Source organism: Leopardus geoffroyi, chromosome E3 (genome assembly GCF_018350155.1).
Source record: "Leopardus geoffroyi isolate Oge1 chromosome E3, O.geoffroyi_Oge1_pat1.0, whole genome shotgun sequence".
NCBI classification, from domain to species: Eukaryota; Metazoa; Chordata; class Mammalia; order Carnivora; family Felidae; genus Leopardus; species Leopardus geoffroyi.
This window is the reverse complement of record NC_059340.1, coordinates 7,215,249-7,236,159: the sequence shown is the minus strand read 5'-3', so window position 1 is coordinate 7,236,159 and position 20,911 is coordinate 7,215,249. Positions and strand designations below refer to the sequence as shown.

Genomic DNA, 20,911 nt, shown 5'->3' with positions numbered 1-20,911 from the left:
AGAAGCCCCTGATACCATGTCCCTCCCAAGTTATATCCCTCCCTTTCTCCTATTATTCTAGATGTACTCATTATTCTTACTTTTATAATATTTTTGTCCTGGTCTTTCTTTATGGTTTTACCAACTTATAAGGCATTCCCAAACAATATATGTGCATTTTACCCGATTTTCAACTTCATATAAATGACAACATACAGTATGAATTGTTTTGTCTAGCTTCTTTTGCTCAATGAAGTATTTAAGATTCATCCATATTCTTTCATATAATTGCAGTTCATCCTTTTTCACTTATATTTCATTGTATGATTATATTACCCTATATGTTTACATTCTACTGTTGATGGGCTATTATGAAAAATGCTGCTGTGTTCTTGTGCATGTGACTCTACAGCCTGTATAAATAGGCATTTCTGCAGGGTGTCACCTGGTGGTGGTTTTGCTGATCAGAGAGTAGATTATCTTTCAACTTACTGGGTTCTGCCAGTATTTAAAAAGTGGTTTTACCTGTTTACTCTTTCACAAGCATTTCTTGTTCCACATTCTTGCCAGCATTTGATATTATCATTTAAAAATATTTGACAAAACTTGTGGGTGTGTAGTGGTGACTCATGTGGTTTTAATTTGAATTTCTCTGGATTACTTATGAAACGGCATTTAAAAAAAAGTTTTGGGGGTGCCTGGTGGCTCAGTCGGTTAAGTGTCCCACTTCGGCTCAGGTCATGATCTCACGGTTCATGAGTTCAAGCCCCACACCAGGCTCTGTGCTGACAGCTCAGACCCTGGAGCCTGCTTCAGTTTTTGTGTCTCCCTCTCTTTTTGCCCCTCCCTTGCTCGTACTCTGTCTCTGTCTCTCCCTCAAAAATAAACATAAAAAGAAAAAAAGTTTTGGATGTTTGGATACCTGATTGACCTGACACGTTGACTTGAAGTCCATCCATCCCCCATAGCTCTGCAGTACATCTTCCATCGCAAATCAGGTGTCAATGTATCGATTTGTTTGGGGCTGTCTATTCTGTACAGTGAGTCGATTTGTCTATATCTGCGCCAGTACCACCCAGTCTTCATTACTAAAGTTCCGTAATAATTCTGCATTTCTGGTAGACAAGACCTACATTTTTGTTCTTTAAAAGGGCCTTGGCATGGGGCGCCTGGGTGGCTCAGTGAGTTGAGCGTCCGACTTAGGCTTTGGTCATGATCTCGCTGTTTGTGAGTTCGAGCCCCGCGTTGGGCTCTGTGCTGGCAGCTCACAGCCTGGAGCCTGCTTCGGATTCTGTGTCTCCGTCTCTCTCTGCCCCTCCCCCACTCGTGCTCTGTCTCTCTCTGTCTCAGAAATAAAGAAACATTAAAAAAAATTTAAAAAATAAAAGGGCCTTGGCAGATTTTTTTTTTTTTTTTTTGGCCTTTTGAGCTTCCATAGAAATCTTTCACCAATTTGTGAAATTGAAAACAATTCCTGTTGGAATTTTTATTCCATAAAATTGCATAATTGTGATTATACTGAATAACTGTTGTTATACTGAATTTTTAGTTCAGTGTGGTTTCAACTGAGAGATAATAAATATCTTTCCATTAATACTATTTTTGTCATTGATTTCTCTCTTTTTTTTTAATGTTTATTTTTTTGAGAACGAGAGACAGAGCGTGAGCGGGAGAGGAGCAGAGAGAGAGGGAGCACAGAATCAGAAACAGGCTCCAACCTCCAAGCTGTCAGCACAGAGCCTGATGTGGAGCTCAAACTCACAAACCGCAAGATCATGACCTGGGCTGAAGTCAGATGCTTAACTGACTGAGCCACTTAGGTGCCCCTTTGTCATTGATTTCTAATATAATTGCATTGTGACCAGAAAACATATTTCATATGATTTAAATATTTTTAGATTTGATAAGCCTTGCTTTTTAGTCCAGGATACAATCAATTTTGTAAATATTCGCATGCATATTCTACAGTTGATACTTAATTTATTGACTAAATAGGACTGTTTTTTAAAATCATGTTGGGGCGTCTGGGTGGCGCAGTCGGTTAAGCGTCCGACTTCAGCCAGGTCACGATCTCACGGTCCGTGAGTTCGAGCCCCGCGTCGGGCTCTGGGCTGATGGCTCAGAGCCTGGAGCCTGTTTCCGATTCTGTGTCTCCCTCTCTCTCTGCCCCTCCCCCGTTCATGCTCTGTCTCTCTCTGTCCCAAAAATAAATAAACGAAAAAAAAAATAAAATAAAATAAAATCATGTTGCTCAGGGGTGCCTGGGTGGCTCAGTCGGTTGAGCGTCCGGCTTCGGCTCAGGTCATGATCTCACAGCTCTTGAGTTCAAGCCCCGTGTTGGTCTCTGTGCTGGCAGCTCAGAGCCTGGAGCCTGCTTCGGATTCTGTGTCTCCCTCTCTCTCTGCCCCGAACCCACTCGCATTCTGTCTCTGTCTCTCTCAAAAATAAACAAACATTAAAAAAAAAATTAAAAAATAAAATCATGTTGTTCAAATCTTTTACATCATTACTAATCTTTTGTATAGTTATTTTACCAATTACTGATAGGTACATATTAAAATCTCCTTTATTTACTTGATGCCATTTTTTTAAGATTTTATTTTTAAGTAATCTCTACACCCAACATGGGGCCCGAATTCACAACCCCAAGATCAAGAGTCGCACACTGCATCAACTGAGGCAGCCAGGTGCCCTTGATGCCATATTATTAGATGCATAGCTGCTTAGAATTATTATATATTACTGGCAAATTGAGCTTTTTATCATTATGAGAAAACCTTTCCTATTTGTAGAAATGATGTTTGCCTTAATGTCTATACCAACTTTCTTTGGTTGCTATTTATATGGTGGATCTTTTTCTATTACATTTGTTTGAATCAGGATTCAGACAAGGTACACATACTGTGTTTGGTTATATGCTTACATTTTTCTTAATAGTTATAGCACTATTCAAAGTAACTGTTACATATTAGGTGAGTTTAATAGTTTGTGCTTTTTAGTGAATTGATCCATTTCATCTACAATGTCAAATTTATGTGTGTAAAGTTGTTTGCAGTATTCCCTTATACCTCTGATGTCTGCAGAGTCTTTAGTGGTAGTCTTTATTTCATTCTTAGCATTGATCACTTTTTGTCTTCTCTTATTTTTCATTGGATTTTTCTGTATTTTCAGTCAAATGTTATTTAATGTGGATTTTCCAAAAAATTCTTTGACTTTGTTGGGATCTTTGAAACAGTAGATTGATGCCCTTCATTACATCTTTAATTGGGGAAATTCTCAGCCATTATCTCTTCAAATATTAACTTTTTCCATTCTTTTCTTCTTTCCTCCAGGACTGCAAATTAATTATGTTCTATTTTTCGCACTGTATTCTCCTGGCTTGTTTTGTCTTGCTTCACCACATATCTTGTGATACTTGATTGTTTCCTGGACATTTTATTTGAAAAGATACTTTTATGTATAATGTAAGACCTTAGGCAATGTTATATTCTGAAGAAGACTTTTCATTCCAGCAGACATCTGAGAGTGTTTATAGTTCAGGAACAAAGTTTGAAGTTTTGTGAGCCATCTTTATACTCTCTGAGAATATAGTACACACCAACATCCGGAGTAAAGTTCAGTTTCTAGCCCAGTACAGGGAATATAACACTAGGGCTCTCCCTTGGTAGGTGCTAAGTTCCAACCCCCATTGCTCCACCAAAAATACATCTCCACCTTTCAGGGAACTTTCATGGATTGGTAAATAATCCCAGGTGTTTTGGGGGTCTCAGCCAAAAGCAAAACGTATTTCACTAAAGTCTTCCTCCTTGATTGCCAAAGGACTTGACCTATGTTCACTTGACCTCTTAAGAATGGCAGAAGCAGAGCTTTGTATGTCTGCTTTCTCTATTCACAAATACCCCTCGTTTAGAACCAACTTTATTTTATCTCTGAGCTCTAATCCTTTCCCTTTTCTCTCCTGATAATTTTTTAAAACTTTCTTTTAATTACTTTTTTTCAGTTGTCTTCATCAGGGTAGTTGGACCAAATCCCACAGCACACCATTAGCAAAAGGTAACATATAGCATAGACTATTCTGTACCTTTTTTTCTTACTTAATATATTTGGGATAGATAGTACAATATCACAACTGGGATATTAACATTGATACAATCTACCAGTCTTATTCAGATCTCCCTATTTTTTTATACTCATTTGCACACATATGTATTTAGTTTTACACAACTTCATCATGTGTATTGGTGATATGTCTAATATTGGTGATAATTTTAATTCTTTAGCATCTGTTTTGTAGCCTTGGAAAGGAAAGACAAGGTCTAAGTGCCCAGTCTAATAGAAGAGCCCTAGACAAACTGTGATCTCAAAGGACTCTACCCTTAGGCTAAGGGTAATATAGAGATATAACTCCAGACCCAAGGAGCACAAGGAAAACTACTTTGGGCACATCTGATGAGTAGAACTGCAGGGGAAAGTGTCCACTAATACTTTATAGCCATAAGCCAGTCCTCATGCTGATTTTCAACCAAAATTGGCATCACTTGGGTGGCTTCAGAAATCTCTAGATCAACATTAATTTAAGTGCTTCTAGATTCATGTTGCCTCCGGGCATCTTACAGAAGAAACTACATATGGTTTCTGGAGAAACCTACATTTATTTCGGATCTCACAGAATTTTCCACAGATAATACTACCAAGGACATACTTCCTTTGAATTGATTCTTAAATTACTCCAGATTTGGCCAGTGAGAACGCCTTCAAGCTGCAGTGCTATTGTTATTGAAAGAGGGGTCTCCCCAACTTCATTTCCTCCCTTTCACATCTCACCCTGCTTTCCCTTCCAGTCAACCAAAACTGCTCTTATTAAGGTAAACCCCTTTTAGGGTATATCCAATGAACACTATCCAGTCCTTACCTTTTGATTTTTTTCTACATCATGGACCACGCCTTCCTTTATGAAACTCTCCTATTCTTGGTTTCCATAATATCACATCCTTCAATTCAGACATGAGTGACCTGAAAAATGAGGTCCACACAGAATCCATTTTGCTGGTAAGGGTGGTATCAGTGGTGGTAGTTTCAAGGTCAGGCTCCTGGCACAAAAAATGGCATCCTTGGGGTAAACAACAGCAGATATTTCTCCCAGTGATTGTCAGGCAGCAGCACTGGTGGTGGGCGCCTCAGCAGGCATGTTCAGAGCATGGTGTAAGGATTCCTTAGACCCTTAATTAAGGTCTGAGTGTTTCTTAGACCCTCTAGTTCCTACAAGCTTACTTAGCATTCAAGCTTGCTTTTCCAGTCTCCCAGCAGTACGGGGAGTACACGGAATCCTCTTATTAATACCCCTTATTCTTTAATCAGCCAGAATTAGCTTCCATCTCTGGAAAGTAAGAATTCTGATTAATCAGAGTCAGTTATTATGCTGCCCCTGGTAACTGGCAGTTGCAATTTCATACAGTAAGTGTTATAACAGAGGTGAGCTATGGAGAGTAACAGGATAGGCATGTGACCCAGCCTCCGGGGCCTAGGGAAGAATTTCACAAAGGGGAGATACCTGAGCTGAGTTCTGAAAGAGGATTGTGAATTAGCCAGACACAGAGCATTCTAGGACATTGTAGATAGAAGGACATTCCAGGCTGGGAAACAGAGATGCCCAGGAATGATATAAATCACATGGCAACATTTTTTTGAGATGGGAACAGGGTGAGGGAAGAGGTGAGGTAGCAGAATTAAGCGAGAAGATCTCTGAGGATTTGTATATCATACCCAAAGTGGTTTCCTGGACTAGTAGCAGGGCTTGAGCCCTTGCCTTGCAATGTATATCCCAGGGAAAAGGTAAATGCTTGACACTTCCTGGATATGGTTTTAGGTGATTACTTATTTTGTATTCAGCTCTCAGCCTTGCCTGAAAACTCAGGAAACAGCTAGTTGAAACTGACAGTAGCCCATGATGGAAATTCTGACCCAGAAAGAAACCAGCATGCTGGACCCTCACATTGCAAACCCCTGAGCACGACTCCTCTCCCTTAGTCCTTGCAACTATGATCCAACTCAGCCAAACTCCATTCCCTTAGAGACCTTGTTATCTCAAGTTCTCCCCCAGACAACCCTCCTCCCTCCACTGTGTCTTCTACAATTTGGTTAGCAGAGTGCTTTTCTCCAAAGCTGTATCTTGCTTTACTAGGAAAGAAAACATTTTATAAACCTTAGTGTTGGCCTTATTGCTAGAAAACCTATAGCTAAGCTTATTGCTTACATGGAGCAACTTATTTTTTTTTAATTATTACTACCTCTGTTTTAGAGAGAGCGTGCATGAGCAGGGGAGAGGGGCAGAGGGAGAGAGGGGGAATGTTAAGCAGGCTCCACAGTCAGCCTGGACCCTGATGGGGGGCTCTATCCCATGACCCTGGGCTCATGACCTGAGCCAAAATCAAGTCAGAGGCTCAACTGACTGAGCCACCCAGGCACCTCTCACATGGAACAACTTCTAGGCAACAAGTTTAATTACTGTTTTGTCTGCCTCTGCTGTTAGATATGTTATTGTCTCTCAGTTCCAAACTTACCCTTCTATGCTCTACTTTGTGAGTCTGGGGCTGGGACTCCGCAAACATTGCTGCTCTACCTGCTGGTTGCCTGTTAGGCTCTTCCAATAGAGGATGGCAGAAGTAGAGGGCAAGGCTGCAGGAAAGAGAGGACTTGCAAAGAGACAGGATTTGCTATTCCTGTCTGCTTCTTATGGGATTGCTGCTTGTGTCCTTCCAGCGAGTCAGATACCCTCCTCACACTGGTGGCACCTATTGCTTCCAGGAGCAGAAGCTGATCAAGTTTGTGGTTTTTTCAACACTTTCAGAACCAGTTGGGCAGCGCCACTCCGCAGAGGTCTGAGTACTATCTCCATGGACTCCTACGTTTCTAAGTGTTTACCGTTCTAACAACTTGGCTAGACTCCCTCAGTCCCAAGGGTAGTGGCTGCTTCCGGCAGTTGGAACCTACCCAACAACATAGTGTTCTCCTGCTTTTCCAGTTACCTATGCACAGCTCTTTATACCTGGTTAATGATTCTTGATATTAAATTCTCTCTGCTCAATCTAGTGGGATTTCTGTCTCCTTACCAGACTCTGGCCAGAATACTTCCCTCTCTGCTTTCTGAGTTTTCCTTTTTGTAAATCAGTCTTTCTTATTTTGTCTGATCAAATAATTTGTATTATCTATTTTGGAAATAGAATCAAAATAATGTTTTTCTGTGTAAACTCAGATTTCAAAGTTTGTCTTTTTCCCCTAACCTCTCATGCATTTCCTACAGCCATGACACTGGGAATCCTCCTGGCCCCCAACTTGGGTCCCTTTTCACTTCTTAGTGCTTGAATGCTACACAGAAGACAATGAAAATTCTGACTCAGGAAAAAAGCACTCAATCTTCAAGCAAGGACATCATCCTGCACATTCCCTGCATCTTCCTAGATATTAGCTTCAAGTCTAGTTTCTTTTTAGAAAGGAGATGTACATGGCCCTCTCGCCAGTATTTGCTTTGTTCAACAATCAGTAGAAAGGCTTTCTGGTGAGTGGGAAGAGGAAGTCGTTATTCTTTGGGGGGTTGGACCATAGTGTTTTACAGTGATTAAGCTCCTCTTGCCTGCAGACTTATTCCCCTGCAGGGAATAAGAAGGAATAAGGAATAAGAAGACATTTCTTCTTTGCTGTTGTGTTTTCAGCCTCTAACTTTATTCTGCTAAGAAGCGTGGCTCTCTTTCCTACTACAGGTGCCTTCTCTCCACATTTGACTTCATTCTGGGTGGTGACTGGCCACGTCCTCCTCACGTTTGGAGATGCCATACTTGGGCAATATTTGAGCCATTGGCAGGATGTTACCCTGTGAGTTGCTATGAAAAGAGGAAACAAGACTTTGGGGACTTTACAGAGGAAAGATAGAAAGAACAAGAAGAGCTGAGAGGTATCCTGAGATGAGGTAAGCAGGCTGAGGCTTCAGAAAGGAAATGTGAGCAGAGAAAGTGGACACATGGGCAGACTCAAGTTGGGGAACAGGGTATTTGGTCTACTTGTCAAGCAACCAGCATGAATTAAAATCATCATCTGGGCAAATTACCGTCCTTATTGTTGTGTGGAATACAAAGAAGGGCACAGGATATGGCACCTGGTTTTCGGAAAGTGGTATGTACAAACAGAACATTGGGTAATGTCCACAGAAGGGGGTATGAGGCAGTGCCCAAGTGATTAAGAAAACAGGAGACTTGGGTAAAGCTTCAGGGTGGAGAAAGTGGTCAACAGTGTCAAATATTGCTGGGAACTTGAGAAAGCTAATGGAGAAAAAGACCTCAGAGATGGCAACCTTGTTAGCACTGGCAACCTTGTGCAGAACTGGGAGCAGGTTCGTGGTTGGGAGGAGGGTGAGATGTGGAGTATCTCTAGGTTAGAATATTAGGTGTCCACCCCTGCAAGGCAGTAGCCAGCATCCAACTGTGCAGAGCCAAGGATGATGACCAAGGTATTTTAGAGTGTGGTGCTACACAAGTAAGCCCATAGCTGACCCTGTGGTTCTGTAGCCTACCTCATGGTTTCCCTGCATGCTCATTCTCACGCAAGAACTGGAGGAAAAGGAAAAGGGAGGTGGCATTGGGTGGTGGCAAAGGGGTCTCCTTCGTTCCTACTTCCCTTTTTGCTCCTATTGACCATTGCCTGATGCATAGCAGTCGTCTAGGTGATCCTGAATACAGTGCTGGCTGGGGAACCTGCTGATTGCCACCCAAATTGCAACAGTATGTTCAAGTGTATATTACAGTAGTGACTTATCCATTAGCTGAATAAGCCTCTCTGACATGGTTTTGCTGTCGTCCCTCTAGTGTTTGAGTTATGATGTCAACTTGACTCTGCCCTGGGTGGCACTTCTAATTAGGTAGATTGGTTCCTCTTCTTGGTCTGCCCTAGCTGAATGTGTCTGCCTAGGTCTCAGAGCTGTGTTGGGGAGAATATGGAGCCTGCAACCTTGTCTCAGGAGTGAAAAGGAGCAATTGAGTGGTAGGATGTCTGGAATTTCTAAAGAAGGATGGTCTGGATTCCCAGGTCTTCCAACAGCCACAAGAAGTGCGGAGGAAGACATAAGCCCTCCCTCTTAAAGGAGGAGCTGGAGGGAGAGGAATTAAAGAATAGGTTGCAGGGGCGCCTGGGTGGCGCAGTCGGTTAAGCGTCCGACTTCAGCCAGGTCACGATCTCGCGGTCCGTGAGTTCGAGCCCCGCGTCGGGCTCTGGGCTGATGGCTCAGAACCTGGAGCCTGTTTCCGATTCTGTGTCTCCCTCTCTCTCTGCCCCTCCCCCGTTCATGCTCTGTCTCTCTCTGTCCCAAAAATAAATAAACGTTGAAAAAAAAAAAAAAAATTAAAAAAAAAAAAAAAAAAAAAAAAAGAATAGGTTGCAGCTGCTTTATGAAGTCAGGGAAGAGATCCCTGGCTCTATCCCAAGTGAAATTCTCTTATTAGTATTTGCCTTAGATTTGATAAGATGTTGAATAAACCTGATGTGGTAATAATCTGGAAGCAGATGCCTGACAGTGTAGGATGACTGGATTTATTAGAGCAGTGCCAGTAGCTTTTAGATTTTAAGGAAGTCTGTCCAATATTACAAGTACAAAGAAGCAGGGGTGGAGTTTCTAGGTGCTTGATAGAGTGAAAAAGTGACTAGGTGAGTGGAATTGGGGGCCAAGTCCTCACATTTCAAGAAAAGAGATGGAAGGGGAATGTTTCTGGAGTTTGCTAATAGCTACTGGGGGACTGAATCTCTTTCATACGCTTCTCCTGCCTTCCATCTTCATTTGGGCAGAAGCTAAAAATCTGCCCAGGTGGCTGTGTTACTGCTAGTTGCTTCATGTTTTTAATGGGGCCTCATAATTTTAATTGCATTTGGATATTTTATATTCACTCAGTCTCCACATGAGCACTGTTGGAGACGATAATACAGAAAATTATAATGACATTGGTGATACCACTCACTTGGCCCAGGGCTCTTTGCTGCTCTGGGTTAGAGAACAGGCAGAAAGTCCTGCAGAAGGTCAAGAGGAGTCTCAGTTTATCCTCAGCTTGATGGTCCCCCATCCTACCCAAGAACCAGGTTGCCACTGAGTCTGGCAGCATTAGCTCTTTGCCAGTCCCAGGATTCACGCTGGATAGTGGAAGGCCTGGTTTTCAAGCTCCAGGCCAGGTTTCCAGTGGATGCATCTATCTCTCTGGCTCTAGACAACTTGAAAGAGGCCCCATGCCCATGTGCCCTTTATAAGTAGTCCTTTGGACTCCTACTTAAACATGGTCCTCTCCTACTTAAATAGGTCATCGGCCACCAAGGCAGTAGTACTTAGGGATATGCCCGTCTTTGCCCCACCTAATCCTGTCCTTTCTTGGAATCCAGCCTCAGTGGAGGAGGAAGAGAATTCCTCCATAAAAGTACACTTTTTATTTCCGTAATTAAAGTGTGATCATATAAATAACACATGCTTTTTATTTGAATTTGAATAACACATGGAAATATAAAGAGAAAAATAGAAGACACCTGAAATCTCATTACCTTGAGATAACAGTTTGGTGACCATCCTTTCAAGAACCCCTTTATGCATTCAGACACACATGTGTATAGTTTTACATGAATGGGATGATATTACACATACTGTGTGTGTGTGTGTGTGTATTTTAAAATCATGAATTTTTTCTTTCTTCCTATCTCTTCTTCCTAAATGAACACTTATCTCCCTATTTCTGTCCTACATATGTTACTATCTGCTGTGTACCCTTCTGTATTTTTCTCCATACTCAATTACTGTCATACAGAGATATGTGTATGTCTGTGTATCTATGCTTATATAATATACATATACTTTATAAGCAAATAGATTTTTTCTTGGTTTTGAAATGTGATATACTTCAATCCATACTTTTATCACCTTGCTTTTCTTATTTAGTAATACCTTATGTTCACACTTCCAAGTTACCTAGTATAACTCTATCCCATATCAACATTTCATTGCATAACATGGTAGAATTCCCCTATTAATATACATATGCTTGGTTTCCAGTCTGGACCACTGTGAGCAGTGCTGCAATAAATATCCCATTCCTTTCAAATAGGTTCTTTTATTTCTCTAGGATAGCTATCTAAGAGCCAGAATTGCTGGTTTAAAGAGTATTTGCATTTTAAATATTAATATATGTGGCCAGATTGCCTTCCAAAAAGGCTTGAACAGGGATGCCTGGGCGACTCAGTCAGTTAAGCATTGACTCTGAATTTTGGCTCAGGTCATGATCTCACAGTTCGTGAGTTCAAGCCCTGCAGTGGGTTCCATGCTGTGAATGTGGAGCCTGTTTGAGATTCTCTGTCTCCCTCTCTCTGCCCCTCCCCAGCTCTCTTTCTCTCTCATAGTAAATAAATAAACTTAAAACAACAACAACAACAACAACAACAAGCTGTAAACACTTCAAAGTTTCACGAGCATAATTTATTTTCCTCCTTTCTTTTCTTCCACGTTTTAGGCAGAAATAGGGAATTATATCTCATTGTTGTTTTCATTTATAGTTTTCTGGCTTTTAGTGAATTTGAGCACCTATTCCTAAGGCTGGCTATTTGACAAACCTAACTATTTGTGACATTTGCCCATTTGTCCATGATATTATCTTTTTCTAATCAATTGGTAAGAGTTCTTTGTATATTACAGAGGTCGTGGTAGAGAAAACACTTATCCCTCATTTCTGATGTTTCCATCTAGCAGGGGCAGCCATTAATGTAATGTTTCTGTCAGCTCTTGAACTCTTCATTCACTTCCTTTCTGTGGTAGAGAGATTGAATCTGGTGAGTTTGGGAGGAGAGGTTGGAATGTAGTTAAGCCTATATCCTTTTTTTGTGTGTTTTCTTGTGGTGAGAGGTCTACTAAGAGCATATGTTCTTGATTGCACTCCACTGTCTTTTAATTGGTGAGTTTAACCTATTTACATTTATTTCAATGACTGTATAAATTACTTGTTTCTTCTAATGTATTTCAAATTTCCCATTTATTGTACTTTCTTTTTTTCTCCTTCTCTACTTTCCTTTTTTTTTTTTAAAGAAATAGCCTTTTAAAAAAATATTTATTTTTGAGAGAAAAAGAGAGAGAGCACGAGTGGGGAGGGGCAGAGAGAGAGGGGGACACAGAATCCAAAGCAGGTTCCAGGCTCTGAACTGTCAGCACAGAGCCCTATGCGGGGCTTAAACTCACAAACCACAAGATTGTGACATGAACTAAAGTCAGCCGCTAAACTGACTGAGCCACCCAGGTGCCGCTGTCCTTCCCTGCTTTTCAATGGATGAATCAAATATTTTTCCTGATGGTTTAAACATTGTACATTCTATTTTTAGTCTTATATTTGTTACTTGTGCTTATGTTTACTTACCTCTATTGATTACTTTTTTTTTTTAATTTTTAATGTTTTTATTTATTTTTGAGAGACAGAGAGAGACAAGATATGAGTGGGGTAGGGACACAGAGAGAGAGAGAGAGACACAGAATCTGAAACAGGCTCCAGACTCTGAGCTGTCAGCACAGAGCCCAACGGGGGCTTGAACTCATGAACTGCAAGATCATGTCCTGAGCCAAAGCCCCACACTTAAGCAACTGAGCCACCCAGGCGCCCCACCTCTATTGATTTCTTATTTTACTTACCCCTTATTGATTTTAATATTGTACCAGAGGTAGTGAAAGAAACCAAGTATGAAAATGAAATAAAAAGCATATAGATTTGGGGGCGCCTGGGTGGCTCAGTGGGTTAAGCATCTGACTTCAGCTCAGGTCATGATCTCACAGTCTGTGAGTTCAAGCCCCGCGTTGGGCTCTGTGCTGATTGCTCAGAGCCTGGAGCCTGCTTTGGATTCTGTGTCTCCTTCTCTCTCTGCCCCTCCCCTGCTCATGCTCTGTCTCTCTCTGTCTCAAAAATAAATAAAAACATTAAAAAAGTGTTTAAAAAAAAGCATATAGATTTGAAAGGAAGAAGTGAAATTCCCTCTATTTTCCAGATGACATGATCTTGTATAAATAAAATTCTACGGAATGCGCTGAAAACTTTTAGAGCTAACAAACAAGTTCAGCAAGGTTGCGAGGATTAATATGCCAAAAAAAAATTATATTCCTAAACACTATGAGTGAACAATCCAAAAATAAAAAAATTTCATTTGGGGTACCTAAGTGGCTCAGTTGGTTAAGCATCTGACTCTTGATTTTGGTCAGGTCATGCTGTCACAGTTCCTGAGTTCAAGCCCTGCACTGAGCTTTGCACTGACAGTGTGGAGCCTGCTTGGGTCTCTCTCCCCCTCTCTTTCTGTCTCTGTCTCTCTCTCTCTCTGTCTCTCTCAAAATAAATAAACTTAAAAAAAATACAAACAGTTTCATTCATAATAGTATCAAAAAGAAGTATATCATCATCTGTATATTCCCCTTTGAATGATACAAATACTTAGTGTACTCTCATATCCCTTAATCTTACCCCATGCACCATCTCCACCATGCTGATAGTGTGTAAAATTTAGTTATGAATTATATAACTATACATGCTTATCTTTTCTTCTCTTTATTGAGATATAGTTTTCATATTGTCAAATGCACAGATCTGTCTATAACTAATTTGGACAAATGTATATAATATATAAAAAACATCACCCAATTCAAGATAAAGGACATTTCCAGAACCCCATAAGGTTCCTTCATGCCCCCTTTTAGTCAATCCCTTCTACCAGAGCCAACTGTTATTCTGAGTTCTATCACCATAGATTAGTTTGCCTCTTCTAGAATTTCTTATTAAAAGAATCGTGTAATATATACCTTTTGGGTTTTGCTTTTTTCACTCAACCTGATATTTTTTGAAAGTCATTCATGTTATTGCATTTATTTATAGTTGTTTTCTTTTTATTGCTAGTTGTTATTCAATTGTATGAACATACCAAAACTTGCTTATCTATTCTTCCATTGGTGGATATTTGTGTTTTCTTTTTCAATTTGGGAATACTATGAATAAAACATTCTCATATAAGTTTTTTGTGTACATGAATAGAATTGCTGGATCATAATTGCTCCAAGGGTGTGTTGAAACTTCTCCACTGGACATTTGAACTTCTACAAAAGTCATCTCATCCATGGTGATTGTCATTATCCATCTTCTTTATGGGGGAGACAGTAGAAAACTCATATTGCACCATGTTTATAATGGCACTGCTTCTGATTTGACACTTTTATCTATTTAGGGTCTTGATTACACACCAGATGTCTAGTAAACAACTCCAGGCTTCCACAGACCTATTCATCAGACCGTTCAGGTGGCACATGATTGTGATTGTGGGATCAGTCATTGCAATCTGTGTAAGTATATTTCTTTCCACTTGTCTCTCTCTATCCATAGAGCTTGAACCAATTGCTTCCATCCAGGAGAAGGAGGCTGAAGGAAGCTCTCCATTTCATCATTCCATTTTCCTGTTTCTAATCCAGAAACAGAAGTGTCCAAGAGGGACAAGCTCTTAGAAAAAGAGTGAGCAAATTATAGCAGGTAGGGGTAACTGTAAGGGAGTCCAAAACACTAGCCTGAAAAACTGAGGGGAAGAAGGAAACCTGAGCTCTCCATGCTTTCTTTCCCCCAAGGTGCTATATTTCTGCTCCAGCCCACCTGGCTCCTTTCTAGATCTTAAAATTGAGATAGCCCCCATACCTGTCTCTAAGGATGCCCTGCTGTCCCTCTCTACCTCTGCATATATGTAAGAGTTTCCTTTTCCCCTTGGTTCCACTAAGAAAAAAAAAAAGTTGAACTATTCAAAAAGAAGCTCTATCAGGAATAGGGGCGCCTGGCTAGCTCAGTTGGTTAAGCGTCCAACTCAGCTCAGGTCATGATCTCATGGTTTGTGAGTTCAAACCCCACGTTGGGCTCTGTGCTGACAGCTCAGAGCCTGGAGCCTGCTTCGGATTCTATGTCTCTCCCTTTCTCTTTCTCTCTCTGCCCCTCCCTGCTGTGTTCTGTCTCTCTCTCTCAAAAATAAGTAAACATTAAAAAAATTTAACAAAAGAAAACATTTAAAAAATTTAAAGGAAAAAATAAAAGAAACCTTAAAGATAGAAATCTCTGTATGTACAAAGGACAAATCATTTATGTTAAGCTAAATAGCAGTTGTCTTCAAACTGAGTTGCTTCTATAGCTCCGTTTTCTGGGCGTTAGTTCAAACTTTTTGCCATTTAGCCTGAGATAAGTTTATTTTTGTTGTTGCTCTGACTAGTTCTGGTGAAACTGAGAATCTTTTCTTGAACATATTTTCTTGTTTTGAGTTCTTTATCAGAGAACAGGAAATGAGAATTTAGTAGAAAAGTGCTATCTCAAGATAGAGTATGTATCTTAGGGATATGATCCTAGCAGAGGAAAAGATTACTTCAAGAGATGGCATTTCCTGATACCACTATAGAGTGATAAGCCCTTGGGAATTATGGAGGAAGGCAGTCAAGAAAGGTGGCAGCTGGACCAGAGCAGGGAAATGTTGGGAAATTGGTTTCATACAGGGAAATCAGGCAAGTAAGTAAATGCATTCAGGATAATGAGAAACCAGTTTCCATTATTGAAGGACTTACAAATACGGAAAGGGAAGACTGGAATAGACCCTGAGGTGTTGGACTGGAATTGAAGCTATAAAGGGAAATATTTCATAACGTTAAAAGGATCGATTCAGCAATCCATCAAGAGGACATAACAGACCTGTTTATGCATCTAATAACAGAGTTTCAAAATATATGAAGCAAAAACTTACAGGACTTCAAATAAAAAATAGACAAATTTACAATTAGAGATTTCAATATCCCTTCATCTATAATTGACAGTATAAATTGACAGAAAATAGGTTAACATACAGAAGATGTGAACAACAGTACCAACTGACTTGACCCAATTATGTCATTTATAGAACACTCCGCACAACACAGAAGAATACACATTCTTTTCAAGTGCTTATGGAATGTTTACCAAAATAGATTGTATTCTGAATCATAAAACAAGTCTAAATAAATTTAAAATGTTTCAAATCATACAAAATTGTGTTCTCAGATCACATTGAAAATACATTAGAAATCAATAATGGAAAGATTTTGAGAAAAGTCCCAAATATTTGGAAACTAGGCAACATCTAAATAGTTCATGGGTCAAAGGAAAATCTTAAAGGAAATTGTAAAGTATTTTGAACAAATGGAAAATGAAAACAGACCTATTAATTTTTGTAGGATACTCACAGGGAAATTTATAGCACTAAATGCTTTTGTCAGAAAAGAAGTAAGATCTCAGACAAATTCTTAGAAATATACAAACTACCAAAACTGAAACAGGAAGAAATAGATCATCTGAACAGACCCATAACCAGCAAAGAAATTGAATTAGTAATCAAAAATCTCCCAACAGGGGTGCCTGTGGCTCAGACGATTGAGCGTCTAACTTCAGCTGAGGTCCTGATCTCAGGATTTTTGAGTTGGAGCCCTGCCTCAGGCTGTCTGCTGTCAGCACAGAGCCTGCTTTGAATCCTCTGTCTCCCTCTGTCTCTGCTCCTCCCCCCTCTCAAAAATGAATAAACATTAAAAAAAAAAAAAACTCCCAACAAACAAAAGTCCAAGGCCAGATGGCTTCCCAAGGGAATTCTACCAGACATTTAAAGAAGAATTAATATTTCTTCTCAAACTGTTCCAAAAATAGAATGGAAGGAAAACTTCCAAACTCATTTTATGAGGCCAGCATTACCTTGATTCCAAAACCAGACAAAGACCCTACTAAAAGGAAAATTACTAAAAGGTCAATATCCCTGATGACCTAGATGCAAAAATCCTCAACAAGAAACTAGCAAATCAAATCAAGAGTACATTAAAAGAATTATTCACCATGATCAAGTGGGAATTTATTCCTGGGCTGCAGGGGTGGTTCAATATTCGCAAGTCAATCAATGTGATACACAACATTAATAAAAGGAAAGATATATATGTTAACTAGCTTGGATTTAAATAAAATTTGAAAAAAATAAATAAATAAAAAAGAAGGATAAGAACCATATGATCCTCTCAATAGATGCAGAAAAAGCATTTGACAAAATACAGCAACCATTCTTGATAAAAACCCTCCAGAAAGTAGGGATAGATATACATACCTCAACATCATAAAGGCCATATACAAAAGACCCACAGCTAATATCCTCAATGGGGAAAAACTGAGAGCTTTGACTCTGCAATCAGACAACAAAAAGAAATAAAAGGCATCCAGATCAGCAAGGAAGAAATCAAACTTTTGCTATTTGCAGACAACATGATACTCTATGTAGAAAACTTAAAAGACTCCACCAAAATATTGCTAGAACTAATATACAAATAAAGCAATGTTTCAGGATATAAAATCAATGTACAAAAATCTGTTGCATTTCTGTTTACCGATAATGAAGCAGCAGAAAAAGAAATCAAGGAATCCGTCTCATTTACAACTGCACCAAAAACCATAAGGTAAAAAGGAATAAACCTAACCAAAGAGGTAAAAATATCTGTACTCTGAAAACTATAGAACACTTATGAAAGAAATTGAAGAAGACACAAAAAAATGGAAAAACATTCCATGCTCATGGATTGGAAGAACAAACATTGTTGAAATGTCTATACTACCCAAAGCAATCTACACATTTAATTCAACCCAATCAAAATACTGCCAGCATTTTTCACAGAGCTAGAATAAACAATCCTAAAATTTTTATGGAACCACAAGATCCCGAATAGTCAAAGCAATCCTGAAAAAGCAAAGCAAAGCTGGAGGCATCATGATTCTGGACTACAAAGTAAGTCATCAAGACTACTGGCACAAAAACAGACACAGGGATCAACAGAACAAAATAGAAAACCCAGAATGGACCTACAACTATATGGTCAACTAATCTTTGACAAAGTAGGAAAGGATATCCAACAGAAAAAAGAAAGTCTCTTCAACAAATGGTGTTGGGAAAACTGGACAGCAACATGCAAAAGAATGAAACTGGACCACTTTCTTATACCATACCCCAAAATAAATTCAAAGTGGATGAAAGACCTACATGTGAGACAGGAAACTATCAAAATCCTAGAGAACACAAGCAGCCACCTCTTTGACATGGGCCATAGCAACTTCTTACTAGACACATTGCCGGAGGTAAGGGAAACAAAAAGCAAAATTTGTGGCGTCATCAAGATAAAATCTTCTGCACAGTGAAGGAAACAATCAACAAAACTAAAAGGCAGCCTACAGAATGAGAAAAGATATTTGCAAATGACATATCTGATAAAGGATTAGTATACAAAATCTATAAAGGATTTATCAAACAACACCCCCCAAAAAACAAATAATCTAGTTAAGAACTGGGCAGAAGACATGAATAGACATTTTTCCAAAGAAGAAATCCAGATGGCTGACAGATACATGAAAAGATGCTCAATGCCACTCATCATCAGGGAAACACAAATCAAAACCATGATGAGATACCACCTCATACCTGTCAGAATGGCTAAAATTAACAACACAAGAAACAAGTGTTGGCAAGGATGCAGAGAAAGGGGAACGCTCTTGCACTGTTGGTGGGGATGCAAACTGGTGCAGCCACTCTGGAAAACAGTATGGAGGTTCCTCAAAAAACTAAAAAGAGAACTACCCTACAATTCAGCAATTGCACTACTAGATATTTACCCTAAGGATACAAAAATACAGATTCGATGGGTTACATCACCCTGATGTTTATAGCAGCATTATCAATGATAGCCGAACTATGAAGAGAGCCAAATGTCCACTGACCAATGAATGGATAAAGATGTGTGTGTGTGTGTGTGTGTGTGTGTGTGTGTGTGTGTGTGTGTGTGTAATGGAATGTTACTCAGCCATCAAAAGGAATGAAATCTTCCATTTGCAGTGATGCAGATGGAGCTAGAGTGTGTTATGCTAAAATGAAATAATTCAGGCAGAGAAAGATAAATATCGATTTCACTCATGTTGAATTTAAGAAACAAAACAGATGAACACATGGGAAGGGGGGAAAAAAGAAAGAGGGGGAAATGAACCATAAGAGACTCTTAAAGATAGAGAACAAACTGAGGGTTGATGAAGGGAGGTGGTTGGGGGGTTGGGCTAAATGGATTGTGGGTGTTAAGGAAGGCACTTGTGTTGAACACTGGGTGTTACATGTAAGTGATGAATCACTAAATTCTACTCTTCTACTCCTGAAAACAATATTACACTACATGTTAACTAACTAGAATTTAAATAAAAATTTGGAAAAAGAAAAAAAAAAGATCTCAAATCAATGAACTCAGTATCCACCTGAGTTCTGAGAAACTGATAAAGAAGAACCAATTAAGTCCTATGTAAGCAGAAAAATATATATATCAAAGCAGAAATAAATAAAATAGAAAACAGAAAAACAATATAGAAAATAAATTGAGGGGCACCTGGTTGGCTCAATTGGTTGAGTGTCCAACTCTTGATTTTGGCTCAGGTCACGATCTCATGGTTCATGGGATCATGCGCATGTTGGGCTCTGGCCTGACAGCAAGTAGCCTTCTTGGAATTCTCTCTCTCCCTCTCTCTCTGCCCTTCCCCCACACTCACTCTCTCTCTCTCTCTCTCTCTCTCTCTTTCTCTCAATTTCTTTCTCAGAAGAAAAAAAGAAAAAATTGAAAGCTGGTTCTATGAGAACATCAATAAAACTTAAGCCTGAAGTGCAACTAATCAGGAAAAAAGAGTAAAGACAAAAATTTTCAAAATTAGGAATGCAAGAGGTATGTCAGTAAATATTCCGCAGATACTAAATAGATGAATAGATTTAAGCAAGTAAATTTGATAACTTTGATGGTGACAAACTCCTTAAAAGTTTGTCAAATTCCTTAAAAGATACAAACAACAAAAGATGACTCAGAAAGAAATATATAACCTGAATAGCCTCATATCAATTATAGAAATTGAATTTGCAGTTAAAAAAAACCTTCCTAGGAGAACCATCATTGTCAAGTGGATTTTATCCCGTGTACGAAGCTGACTCAATATTCAAACATCACTAAATATAATTCACCATGTTAATGGCCTAAGGGAAAAATACATGACCATCTCAATAGATGCAGAAAAAGTATTTGATGAAATTCAACATCTATTCATGATTAAAAGTCTTAGCAAAGCAGGAATAAAAGAGAATTTACTTAACCTGAGAAAGGGAATCTACTTAATCATATGTAATGGTTAAAGACTGAATGCTTTTCAGAAAGATCAGGAATATGGCATGGATATCTACTTCCAGCACTCCTCTTTAACGTTGTACTGGAAATCTGAGCCAGTGCAATAAGGCAGTGGGAGAAAATGGTATGCAGATTGGAAAGGAAGTCTCTGTCTAAAAAGTTTTTTTTGGGAGGCTGGTGACTCAGTTGGTTAAGCGTCCAACTTCGGCTCAGGTCATAATCCCACGGTCTGTGAGTTCAGGCCCCATGTAGGGCTCTGTGCTGACAGCTCAGAGCCTAGAGCTTGCTTCAGATTCTGTGTCTCCCTTTCTGTCTGTGCCCCTCCCCCGCTTGTGCTCTGTCTCTCAAAAATGAATAAACATTAAAAAAATTTTTTCGAAAAACCAAATCAATTATATTTCTATAGATGAACAATTGGAATCAAAAAATTTAAAAATACCATTTCCAATAGCACCACCCAAAAAAGAGAAAAATATTTAGGTATAAATGTAATAAAATATGTGCAAGATCTGTTCACAGAAAACTACAAAACACTGATGAAATAAATCAAAGAAGACCTAAATAAATTAAGAGATATACCATGTTAATGGAATAGAGAATCAATATCATTGATATGTCACTTACATGGGCAGGGGCAGGGGGATGTCATTTAAGAAGAAAACCTTAAGAAGAAAA

The 20,911-nt window shown here is 39.3% G+C and overlaps 1 protein-coding gene across 7 annotated transcripts in view; it reads left to right on the top strand.

The window, feature by feature from the left end:
* The window catches only part of LOC123589021 (NXPE family member 3-like), a 65,305-nt gene that overhangs the window by 27,978 nt on the left and 16,416 nt on the right, over window positions 1-20,911 (top strand). For 5 of the 7 annotated variants that reach the window (XM_045460578.1, XM_045460580.1, XM_045460583.1 and 2 more), the window contains 2 exons: window positions 14,049-14,133; window positions 14,239-14,353. In XM_045460578.1, coding sequence (XP_045316534.1) covers window positions 14,049-14,133; window positions 14,239-14,353 — 200 coding nt within the window. Of the gene's footprint in view, window positions 1-7,736; window positions 7,943-14,048; window positions 14,134-14,238; window positions 14,354-20,911 lie in introns of all 7 variants that reach the window. The other 2 variants (XM_045460581.1, XM_045460582.1) reach the window with 2 other exon arrangements.